At 38.0% G+C, this 12,775-nt stretch overlaps 1 protein-coding gene across 8 annotated transcripts in view; it reads left to right on the forward strand.

Moving 5' to 3' along the window:
- Positions 1-8,767, forward strand: part of KYNU (kynureninase) — a 60,151-nt gene extending 51,384 nt beyond the window's left edge. For 6 of the 8 annotated variants that reach the window (XM_051810339.1, XM_051810340.1, XM_051810334.1 and 3 more), the window contains 4 exons: positions 2,026-2,078; positions 3,561-3,646; positions 7,244-7,474; positions 8,443-8,767. In XM_051810339.1, the coding sequence (XP_051666299.1) occupies positions 2,026-2,078; positions 3,561-3,646; positions 7,244-7,474; positions 8,443-8,595 (523 nt within the window). In that variant the 3' untranslated portion in view covers positions 8,596-8,767. Of the gene's footprint in view, positions 1-251; positions 1,827-2,025; positions 2,079-3,560; positions 3,647-7,243; positions 7,475-8,442 lie in introns of those variants that run through there. The other 2 variants (XM_051810341.1, XM_051810342.1) reach the window with 2 other exon arrangements.
- The last annotated feature ends 4,008 nt before the right edge of the window (positions 8,768-12,775 follow it).

A 12,775-nucleotide genomic window follows, 5' to 3' on the forward strand; every position in this document is an offset into this window, starting at 1 on the left:
ATTGTCAAATTATGGTAGGAAAGGGCAAGACAGCTAAAACTGTCTTTAAAAAAATCCTTCATTCTGTCAGTTTGGAAAAGTTCTGAAATTTCAGTTTCCAAGTTGCAAACATGGTGCTGCAGCAGAGACCTGGGTTTAAGCCAATTTCAGAATCAGCGAGTCTTGAGCATTCACGATGCAACCAGAGTGCTTTTCATCAGGCTCGACCTGGGTCACAGTCTGATTGATATTTATTTTGTCTTTCACTTTAGGATGTGGTCCACAAAAAACTTAGAACTGTTTTCGCCTTGCTGCAGAGTAATAGTCCAAATGTTATCTTTCCCGTGGACTTTTTCTCTTTAAATCTTTTGGAATTCATGGAATGTGTGTGCCATTGACTTTAGTAGTATGTTGTAGTAACATAGAATATTTAGGGTTTTCTCTACAATGTTGTCTATATATTACAGAGTTCATATAAAATATCTGAAATATCTTTTATGATTCAAAGCATCAGTAACTGAGTCACTTGGGCAGAGGCTGCATCACACTTTATTTGGGGTGTATTCATTTTGGCAATATAATATCTCACGTGAAATGAATGTATATTGCACTATTAATTTTCATGGGTCTTAGAATAATAAAAACATCATGCAGCAATAAAGAAAAAAACGTGCTTTTTCTGTGTACACTCTGTTTGGATGCAGCTCAGAACCTCTCATAGAAGTAAACATAAAACCTGTGTTGTTATACAGAAATATGAAATACTTTATTTTACACTCTGCAGTGTTCATATAACAAGTTTCTAACTTGAAAGTGGTCTTAATTCCGCAGAGCTAAGCTCTTTTAGGCAAACTGCAAAGTGTTCCTCCTTTACTGAGGGGCCATGACTTTCTTTTCCCTGTTTACTTCCAGGAGTGCTGATCTACTGTGAGTTTTACTTGTAGATTTTTTTTTTTTACTATTACAACTTTTGAACACTTACCAGGCTTAATGCCTAACAACTCTGCTGGCATAGGAAAAACTGAGCAAAACCTTGGAAGAAATGGTGTCCAATACGTCCAGTCCTGTAGAGCTTGGAAGTTCAGGAAGGAGTCTGCAATCGTGACTCCTTGATATTGTAATAGCATTGATACACGGGGAATCTCAAGTAGAACTGACAATATTAGTCACTGGTATTACTGTGGGCTGAGTTAAGAAGTAGAGAACCCAAGGGAGATGGAGAGAGATTCCTTGATTTTGCAATATTGATTTTGTCTGCTGTGCCTTGGGCACTAGGTGATCCAGTGCATCCAGCTGCTTTGGAAAACTGTTAATAGCTATGTCCTTGAGTATATTTTTCAGTAAATGTGAGTTAATAATGTAGTGTCATCTTAATGTACAAGCTCAGGGAAATTGTTTTAAAAAAAGTTGTTTGGGTTTTTTTTTCTGGGCATAACCTTAAAAAAAGGAATATTGGATTAAATTGGATTGATTTTTATTTTAAAGAATCTTTTTTTTTAATAAGGTCAATTCAGGAGAAGAAAAGTGTGTGCAGAATTCACATTGAAGTCTCACAGTAAAGACAAGGCAATGCCCACACAATCCTCATTCTGAGGTCCTGTTGTCTGCCTGCTGTTCATTACAAAGTCCTTTCTTGGTGAAACTAAGTCAGATTTCATAACACCTTTTAGCTTTCAATAATCATTAAAATAAATTTAAGGGTGAGGGTTGAATTTAATGCCTTGGGAGAAAACAGTGGAAATATTTCTGTTCTATTTTTTGTTTTGTGAAATGATTTCAGGGAAAATGGATATTGTTAAAAATCAATAGCTAATTGAAAGATGTGGTGTGTTTTATCATTAGTAGTAAAAGAGAAATTTCCAAATAGTAAATTTTTAGTACTATTTCTTTATAGAATTTATTGCATTTTAATGTATTTTTTAGAAATAAAATGTATTATTGGAAATGTATATATTTCTTAATTTTATACTGCTCTTAGCTCTCAAATTAAATTAAAAGATATTATACAGAGATTTCTATTAACTTACTTTCTTTGTAAAATCTTAGGCTAATCGGCTGGTGGGGTCACGACTTCAAAACAAGATTCCTCATGGAAAACAGTATGTATTTTTACCCTTCCAATTTTACCTTATTTGGTGTATTTATATCTAACCAGCTCTACTTTCATAGTAGCTTGAGGAGAAAAAACAGAGCTTTCAATTTCCTCACTTATGTTAAAGGCATTAAGCTAAAGTCACCCAAAACATGTAATGCAATGGAGTTAACAAAATAAATGTTGGAATGAATTTATGTGTGGGCATATGGGTCTGACTGTCTGCTTTTAGACATTTTGCTGAAATACCTTCAAAATGCAGATATAGAATATGGATGAAACTTTCAAAGTATCTCAGTGAATTAAATTCATAAGTCCCTGAGGAGCGAGGATCTGCTATCATTCACTTGGGTAATATCTTCAGGATTAGTTCCACTGGAATTAACGAGAAATCACATAAATAAAGGTAAGGCAACCTGACATAAGTCACGAAATACCACTAAGGTTTCAGCATCTCCAAATTTCTTGCACTAGGGGAGGATGGATTATGAGGCAAAACCTGCTCTGAAATAGTCAAGTATTTATTGTCCCAATACAAAATGAGGACTCCTTTCCAAATCTGACAGCCAGACTGCTCAGCTCCAGTTTAAAGTATGGCAGAGAGAATATCCTGGGGGTTCAGGATGAGAAAGGAGCTTTTTGGTTTGATTGGTTGTTTCGTTTTTAATATATTTTTAATTTTCTGTGGCAGCGCCTGTTGATGTGGCTTTGGCTGGAGAACACCTCCCTAATAGCCTCAGTCTGCTCTTTGTTTCCTGACCAAATGCAAGAGAGTGGCACTATGGAAAGCCAGCAGGAGACACAAATTGCCTTGAAACACTGTTAGAAGGAGGAAAACATTGTTTATTCATTTCCATGAGCAGTTTGTAGGGGAGAAGTTGGGCATTATAAAATTAGCCAGTCTGCTGTGCGCGAAGAGCGTCTCTTCCGCCGCATCCTCTTGCTCTGGTGCTGGAGCATGAAATATAGACGGTGACACGGAACTTACAGCGAGGCTTTGTAGATTTATTAAACAGATTTCGTGAAAATTTCACAGCCCAAAGTCTGGGCAACTTCCCTACGTGGCCTGAAGCTACACTTAGCTGCATATGCAGCCTCCCATGTGTCTCGTCAGTTTAATAAAGTTAAGGAACGTGATTCCCGGCTCCGCGTGAGCGGCGCCGCTGCTGACTTGGAATTTCTCTGCTTTGTGCCAGCATTAAAAGAGATTCAAGTGTAAAGGTGGTTTTAACACACACCATTTAAACAAATTAATTGCAGTCCTCTGGTTCCCCTGAAGCTGCTAATGAGGTCTTCTGCTGGATAAAATTGGGCTTTTCTCGAAGTTAAAAGTATTAGCTGGGAATAGATTACTGTTTGCTTTTAATGACCGATTCCTACAGGCCACATTAGGGAAATATTTTATTGCGTGAGGACAGACTTCAAGATAAGGTCCAATCCATTAAAAGGAAGAAATCAAAAACACTAATATAAGTTATTCATTTTCCAGAATTACAACTAAGTGAAGGAATTAATGGATTTCGGTTATCAAATCCTCCAATTTTACTGGTCTGTGCTCTGCACGCCAGTTTAGAGGTAAGTAATTGCTTTACTTTGAGCTTCAATTTAGGAGTATAAAAATGTTTAATGAATGTTACATGTATTATTGCTGTCTGCCTCAAAGAAATCTTCAGCAAACAAAATAACCCCACAACCCTGAGACACCAAGGCCTGTAATGAATATACTCATCCCTTCACTGTTCTCACAGACTTTGCTGTTGTGCCCAGTGACTGCACTGGGCTTTTCCCACTTAAATTTAGGGGCTCAGTATGAACAGCAGAGCTGTCCCATAGAGATATTTGGGTTTGCTTCAGTGGAACTCACACAAAGGATGCTGTCCAAGACCTTCCTAAAAAGGAATCACATAACTCTGAAAAGTTGCATCCAGGGTTGCTTTTACATATAATTCCTGAGCAAAGTATATTTAATTCCTTTATGAAAGAAGTGGATGTTCTGGAGTCTACATTGAACCATTGGCTTAGGGAACCTGTCCTCTGCTGTTGTCCCTTTGGTTACAAACAGAAAAGACAGAAACTGTCTGTGAATGCTTCCTAAAAGGGGAGTTTATGTGTGGCATAGCTCCAGAATGTTTTTTCTTTCATCTCTTCATTTGTTTTCTGGTGGCCGAAGGAGCAGAGCCCCATCTCTGTCCTATCTCTGTGTGAATTGCAGAGACCATGGCATTGGGAAGGGCAGTTCTGCCACACAAAGATAATCCTTCCTTTCTGTAAATGTGTGATCCATGTGCTGAAAGCCTGTGGTCAACTTTGGAGAGTGCAATTCATCCCTTTTTGAAGGCATGGAGTTGCACTCCCAACACCTTACATGATGATGTGTTTCATATCGAGATGTACCAGCATTTCCCTTACAGATGGTTCACCCCTGAAATCAGGACTCTGGGTCTTTGTGGCTGAAAAAGATGGTTTAACTCATATTAACAAACTATATGCTAAATATTCTGCTGTATTAAATTATCCCTAAGCTGCTTTTCAAGCCAGCCTTTGGTGAGCAAGTTTTTGCCACCAGCAGAAAGGGGTGAAATATATTTCTGCTTAGCATTCCATTAATATTAGTAGAACAACAAAGCTGATGCTGGAACAAAGAACAGTGTCCATGAACTGTATGTCTCTCTTCTTTATTTACCAAAAAACCAGTATCTTAAGCAAACAAAGTCAGAAAATTGCCAGTTATGCTCTCTTCATCTTACATGCAACGCTGAAGGACTGCAAAGGGCACAGCAATGCTTCTTGTTCCGCCTGACAATTTGTTTTGTTAGTCCTTAAACATCCAATATATTGTTTTAAACTTTATGTGACCTTTGAGATAAGCTGAAAGCTATTCTGCTATGACCCAGATTGTCAGTGTTCTGGTTTGTGTGGGCTGGTGTCATTTAGCCCACTGCAGGGAGCCTCGAACAATGAGGGCTGAGCAGTTTCCATCGCCTCCCCTTTCCATGCCCACATTACCTTTTGGCACAGCCAGGATTTCCCAGTGCTAATTGCTCTAATACAGTGGGAAACAAAATAGTTTTCATGTCTGGCAAGAGATGGCTAGTGAAATTGCATGCCACCTTCACTGGGACACATTAAACAGAAGGCAGTGTTTCCAATGGAAACAATGAAAACTGCAAGTGTTAATGGATGTTATTCCTCAATAATGCTTAAAGTGACTGTTATGGCAGTAGCTGCTCCCTGTTATGGAAAAAAGGGGAGCGTTCTACAGCCACATTTAAAAGACCTTTTTCAAAAAATTTCACCCAGGAGACCAAATATTCCTTGCTCAAAGCCTGTGGAAACAGATTTTTGCATGCAGCCTGAGGAGATCCATCCTTCATACTGCTGCAAATCCTGGAGGAATAGGAGGCAGGTCTCTGTTTTCCCTCCATTATGTGCTGAACAGTGCTGTGTGTTTTCTCTCTGCCTGGGTGGTGAGGGAAGCACCTCTAGGTTTTTGTTGACCTGTGCAAGTGCTGAGTGCTGGTGGCTCTGGTCCCTGTCACGTTCATTTCCTTGCAAATTCTGTCTTACAGCATCCATATTCCATTTCACAGAAAACACATGCAGGGGCTTTTGGTTTTGTGCAGCATCTAGTGGTTGTGAAAACATCAGGGAGTGAGACTTGGGATGTTCTACAAAAGAATGATTTCCAGAGGCTGTTGGAAACCAGAGTTTGTTGTATTTTGAGTGGGATTTCTCAGGTACCTCTCTACGTACTCTTCCAGGTTATGATATAAGTAATCTTAAAATTGTTACTCCTCCAGTCTGGAACAGTGACTTCTTGAGAGTGAAGATCATGGATTTTCATCCAGGATATCTGCCTTGCCTCTGATTTTCCAGCTGCAATTGGTAGAGGGATAACTGTCCAGAGAAGCAATATTGCATTGATGTGCCAGGATGTGATTTGAAGTGGCTGTTGGTCACTTGCATATCTATGTCTTGTCATGTTTCCCTGAAGCTACTTCCATGGGAAGAAGAAAAGAGAGGGTTTGAGGAAGGCGTGGGTAGATTGTTTCTGGAGTCACCTATTTCATTATTCCCTGTAACTGAGCCTTTCCAGAGCAAAAGCAGAAGCTTCCTCGTCTTTTGCTTCCAAACTCCTCTGTCACATTGTTCTTGTTTGTGTGGCAAAATAGCACTGCAATTTTCAGGCAGTCATTTTTGCAGGTCTCATGATATTTTGAGTTTCCGAAACTCACCAGTTTTGGCAACTGTGTCAGAGCACAGTTATTAAACAAGAATTTAGTGAATATTTTTTCTTCATGTGGACTAGAGGGAGAGCCTCTTCAGGACTTAAAACAGTAAAGCTAGTATGTTAGAAGAAATTTTGATCTTTAAAAGGAAAGAATTTGCAGACCAGTCATGATGTTTCAGTCTCAGCCCCTGGATTTTGTTAGTAGAATCACAGAATCATTTACTTTGGAAAAGACCTCTAAGATCATTGAGTCCAGCCTTTAACTCAGCACTACCAGGCCCACCAGTAAACCACATCCTCAAGTGCCACATCTATGTGCCTTTTGAACAATTCCAAGGACAGTAATTCCACCACTTCCCTGGACAACCTGTTCCAACGCTCAAGAACACTTTGAGTTAAGAAATTTTTCATAATATCCAAACTAAATCTCCCCTGGTGCACCTTGAGGCCATTTCCTCTTTTCCTATCACTTGTTACCTAGGAGAAGAGACTGACCCACACCTGGCTACACCCTCCTGTCAGGCAGTTGTGGAGGGCGAGAAGGTTTGTACTAGAGGTACATACATGGAGAAACCTTCATGTGATTTTGAGTTTTGTGCAACAGTGTAGCATCTACAGGGAATTTATGGATCCTCTTCAGACATGCAGATGAACGCTCTCTTAGCAAACTGGTTTTGTGTGCAAGTTCAGTTATGCAGGGATAGATGTGTATGAGAACTTTTAACAGTAGACACAAATGTCTTTCATTATCTAAAGCATAACATTACCTCGTGTTTTCAAAAGCCCAGCTCTGCCACCTTTATATATAATATCTATCCGATATTACTGCTGGATTCCAGTGATAATGTATGGAGAAATGTTCCACCCTTTTAGTCTTCTTTATATCCTTTCCTTTTTCTGTAGCAACACATTCTCATTCCAGTGATTTCAAATCATTGTAGGTTTTTAGTCAAACCACGATGAAGGCATTGAGAAGGAAATCCATTCTACTCACCGGTTACTTGGAATACCTGATAAAACATTACTACAGCGAGGATAAAACAAACCCAGAGAAGCCCTTTGTAAAAATTATCACACCATCTCGGATTGAGGAAAGAGGATGCCAACTCACTCTATCGTTTTCCCTTCCCATAAAATCTGTGTTTAAAGAGTTGGAGAAGAGAGGAGTAGCAGTGAGTAAATCAAACTTCATCTTCTTATGCATTGTTTTGTGAGCCTATACCATAACAAAGTGATAATTTTATTTTATTTAAATAAAGTCTCATATAAGAAAAAAAAAAACACCACTAGGACTGATGAACATTTCTTACATCTTCAATCTTTAATTGTGCACTTAGAAAAAGAAACCACTGAATGGCACTGCCATGTAATGGAATGATTACCACGGAGCACTTCTCCAAAAGAATATAAGTTAAATTTAAGGCCATACATTGGGTGATTTAGATGTGCTGGAAGGTGAGGCTGATAGTGTAATGCCATATAAATGAGACATCAGTTTTATTTCTGCTGGTGACTTGTCTCCCCAAAGGGCAGCTCTTCTAGGCTAAGTGTGCTGCTGTTTTGGTACTGCCAGGGAATTCCAGGAACTGCTGCTTTTAAGAGGGCACAAGGCCTCACATTATTGGCTTGTCTTTGCAATGCAGCAATATGTTTCAAATATGAGGGATTATTACATTCAGGAAAATGTTCAAATTCACACAGAGAGAGAAAAAAAGTACTGCGAGCCTTGTGATATTAGTTGTACCTGTAGTAAAACACTCTCTATCCTATTGGAATGTGGAGTTTTTGTGTTGTTCTTTTTTTTTTTGTCACCCTTGTGCCTCATCAACTGTAGGTTGTTAGAGGCACTAAGGTGAATTTTGGGCATACACAGCTGGTCTGGAGCCCTAAATAGCACTTCTAAAGTCCTACCCATCTTGAACTTGGCATCTGTTTTTAGGCAATGCATTACTCTTTTCACTATGTTTTTCACAATGATTCTCCTCACCACAGTTCTTTGAGGATCCAAAGGTATTTACATGCGTCTCCTTGTCAGTCCAGTCATCCTTCCTTGAAGACAAGTGTGGCATTTGAAAATATAGTCTGACAGATAAACATGAAGTGACCTGAATTTACTGAATGTTCCCCCTCTGTTTTGCAGTGTGACATGCGAGAACCAAATGCTCTCCGCGTTGCCCCAGTTCCTCTCTACAATTCATTCCGTGATGTGCACAGATTTATTGAAATCCTGGGATCTGCAATTACATCTTCAAAACAAACAACAAATAATACTGCACTATCTGCTTCTTATTGATGGCTCAGCTGTATCTTTTAATCTCTTTCTGACCAAGATGCATTTATTCTGCTGAGCGATTCTTTGCTTCGAGTAGACTGAGCTATATCCCATGCAATTTGCAAAAAATGACTGTGCTTGAATAGTTATTTACAACAGACATAGTTTTATTAAAGCTCATATTTCCACTCTGCTTTGACTTTGACTCCATGAATTAGTATGCTTTGTATATTTTAATGGGGCTTTTCTTGAACATTTTATGTAGTTTTATTACATTAGCTTTGAGAAGCATGGCAGAATTGCTATCAAGTAGAACAGGAATGAAAAAAAAAATCCCTTCTTTATTATAAAAATGATACATAATAAAATGTGGAAAATAGACAAATCACCAACTGCTAAAAGATACAGTCCAATTTACATTTTTAATTTAGTAATTCTATTTAAAGCACAGGGTATACTTGAAAAGTAAAAGTTGAACAATTAGTTGTTTCAAAACTTTTAACTGCTGCACACCAGATCTTTCAAAGGGCCCAATATTTTGAAATTCTGGTTTTATTAATTTTTTAATTGTAAAATAAATTTACACCGCAGATACATTTTTTGGTGTGATACAGTTGGCTAAACCAAAGCAGTTGATCTTTCTAGGTAGTCATCTTGGGGATAATGGGCTTGAGAAAGCTGAAAACAGCTGTAGATTCGTGTATAGCAGAGTGAAAGACTCTATGAACACTCTCTGCAGTTTTAACAAGATTTAATTTGGATTAGGCAAAATGAACTCTCAACCCTTTTAGCAGCAGCAAAATGTCTCATTGTTAACTTACTGTGTGGCACGAATTTTTGCAGAGATTTGCACCAGGCAGCTAAAAGAAATGTAGAAAAACTGCTTATATTTCACCAACACATTATCCAAGTGGTTTCAAGACATAAATAACATCTTGGCATAAATGGCAACTAAGCCCCTATAGCCCTGTACTGTTCACATACCCTTTTTCAAGAATCAAGTAGAACTTTCTGATGACATTCAATGTGTCTGATTTTTGGTATGACACACTTAGAAAATTATTTCTGATAGTACTTTCACTACCTGAAGAGGGCCTACAAGAAAGTTGAGAACAAACTTTTCATCAGGGCCTGATGTGACAGGACAAGAGGTGATGGTTTTAAACTGAAGGGGAGTTTAAAACCATAAGAAAGCATTATTTTACAGTGAGGGTGTTAAAACACTGGAACAGGTTGCCCAGAGCTGGTGGATGCCACATCCCTGGGTACATTCAAGGCCAGGTTGGTTGGGGCTCTGAGCAGCCTGATCTAGGTGAAGATATTCCTGTCCACGGCAGGGAGGTTGGAACAGATGCCTTTTAAAAGACCCTTCCAAGCCAAACTTCTCTAGGATTCTATTATATTTCTTTTTATTCTACTTCAAGAGTGAGAAGGGATTTGGGGGGGGTGGTTAAGACTACTCCATTTTTCTTTAGCTCAGCTGAGACTGGATGGTTGTGTTGCAGTCCAGGTATCTGTGTTTTCATGGGTTTATTTTTATACTTATACCTGCAGCTCAGCTGCTTTATCTGTCAAGTGACACGATCCTAGAAAAGGACTGTTCTCCATAAAGCAACTCTTGCTGAAAAAAAAGCACTGAACATAAAACTCTGATGGTCCACAGTGTTGGAAAGGGTTTTAATTCAGTGTCAGTGCTTTTGAAGCACTTGTGCTGCTGTACAGCTCTGGCTGACAGTCACTTATGTCTTCCCTATAAAGTTAGGCAAGGTTAATATAAATCCAGATATAGGATGGATCTAGGTCATGCTGTAAAATATCTTATTCTGTTATCAGCTGAACCTTATTGTGTGACAAACACAAGAGGAGGAAGAATGTCAAAATCTCTTTCTAAACAGCAGCCAGACCTCAGGTTTTGGATTTGCTGTCTTGGCAGTTACAGGGAGATAAATGGTGAAATTTGTGAAGTTTGGCATCTGCATTTAATCCACAAACTGTGAAAACAATGTCTTGTGTCTCTGGTTGAGGAAAGTGAACCAAATAGGGCAGATAAAGTACCGAATATACTTTAGATTTCAAAGACTAAGAGATTATTAATAAATATTTAATAGTATTTTGTCTTTTAGTATCATTTCAGGCTACAAGTAAAAATGCTGACTTTAAAAGAAAGTATTTGTCTTTCATTTGATGGATTTACTTAAATTCATTGTGCAAAAACTCACTTATTTCAACTTTTCTGAGTTACTCTCTCTTTTTTACCTGTGAGCTGTAAAGATAAACCTGAAAGTTCCTGGCTTTTATAGGGACATGTACAAATTCAGAATATTATTTCCAAAAAGTGAGAAAAGGCTACATTGCATTTTACTGAAACAAAATTGCAGCATAAGCACCAGTTTCACATGGGCTTTGTCTACTTGGAAGTAAAAGTTTTGCAAAATGAATAATACTGAAAGTTAACATTAGGTGTCAGTATTTTACATATTATTTAGCAAAAGAATATCAAGTGAAAGAGCTTCTGCAGAAAAAAAAAAAAAGAAGAATATTACAGTCTGCTTTTTCAAATGCTTTAAGTTTTCACATTTAGAGTAATATCATGTATAATTATTTGTGAAATAATTAATTGTATATACCCCAAATGCTTCTTGCCAGTTACATCTCTTATTTAAAATTCAATATTAAATATCACTGCTTTTTAATTGTGATAACATTTCGTTCCTGGATTGTCTAAAGAAATTACATTTTTCAAATTGAACTGCAAGACATGAGTGTCTGTAGATGACAGAAGATTGATACCCAGGTAGAGTGATAAAATGCCTACAAAATGAAGGAAGATAAATGTGAATATGTAGATGCCTTGTTTTGTGTGTGATCTTTGTGTGATCTTTCTTCAGCACAACAGAATTTAAAACTGTACAGAGCTCTTAAGCAGCTGTGGAAAATCAGGGGAATATACTATTTGTGCATTTTTAACCCTGTTTTGCCACGGGAAGGCAAAAGAGAAGGCAGAGTCCTCTTTCATAAGCAGAGAAGGATGGGTTTGTTTTCCAAAAGAACAATATGAGCGAAGAAAAAGGCATGACATGCAGTGCTTTTCTCATCTGAGTTTGTGACATGATTGAAAATGGGGAGGATGAGGCCTATTTGAAGAGCTTAAGACCCAAAACTCTGGGAGTCCTTGGTTTGACTGCTACAGAATCCACCTTTTACCAGCAAACTAGTAAACATGGGTTGATCAAGCAAGAAAGATTAAAGGAGAAAGCGAGGTTGAAAGATAATAAAAAAAAAATATTTTAACTTTTTAATCTGTGTTACATATTCCCAAATACAACTGGGTACAGGTGGGAATTCCCTGTGGAATTCTGGGGTAGGGATGGGCCTCAGTTGGATTCACAAAGGTGAAAACAAGCATTTTGGGCTAAATCCGTATTAGGACCTGCCAGGATGTGTAGGCATCAAAGCAGTGACAGCAATATTTTATTTTAATGCCTTTCCCTGAATCATACAATCGTTGAGGTTATAAAAGATCATTGAGTCCAACCACCAGCCCGGCACTACCATGTTCAGTGCTATAATGAAGACATGGCTGAGGTAGGTGTGTTATTTCATGTACTCACCTATAAAACCCCCTCTTTTCAGATGCAATTAGCATGTCGTGATCTGACACCTTTCAAATGGAGCTGACCTGCTCAGAGACCCCTAAAAATCTCTGCAGGTTCCCATCTGAACCTCGAGGTCCACAAACTAATGCAAATGCATTTCTGAAAAGCCACTCACTCTCCACAACCAGCTGAGAGACAGTTTTGCTTCGTAAGCTTAAACTTTTGTCAATATTTGTGAAATATATTTAGACAGCTTATTCAGAAATGAGTAAGTTATAGATCAGTAATTCATACTTTTTATATGCTGAGTTTTTATTACCTAAACTTACTCTTCTAAGCATCGTTTTATGTTTCTAGTTAAATATAAGTGAGAATTGATTGGGGTATTTCTCAATGGAATTCTATCTTTATTTCATCATAATTGCTTCATATTTGAATAATGACAGATGAACTACTTCATTCAATTGCAGTTTTAAGGCTTTGAAGTCACAATAGCAGCAAAGGATTTAAATTCTGAAGCCATTATTATGGCAGAGAAGGCATCAGGGAAAAGGAAAACTTATGGTCATGTAATTTTCTAGACAGGAAAATTTTTCTGTGGTTGC

This window comes from Manacus candei, unplaced genomic scaffold (assembly GCF_025592945.1).
Source record: "Manacus candei isolate 608988 ecotype Guabito, Panama unplaced genomic scaffold, ASM2559294v1 h1tg000077l, whole genome shotgun sequence".
Lineage (NCBI taxonomy): Eukaryota > Metazoa > Chordata > Aves > Passeriformes > Pipridae > Manacus > Manacus candei.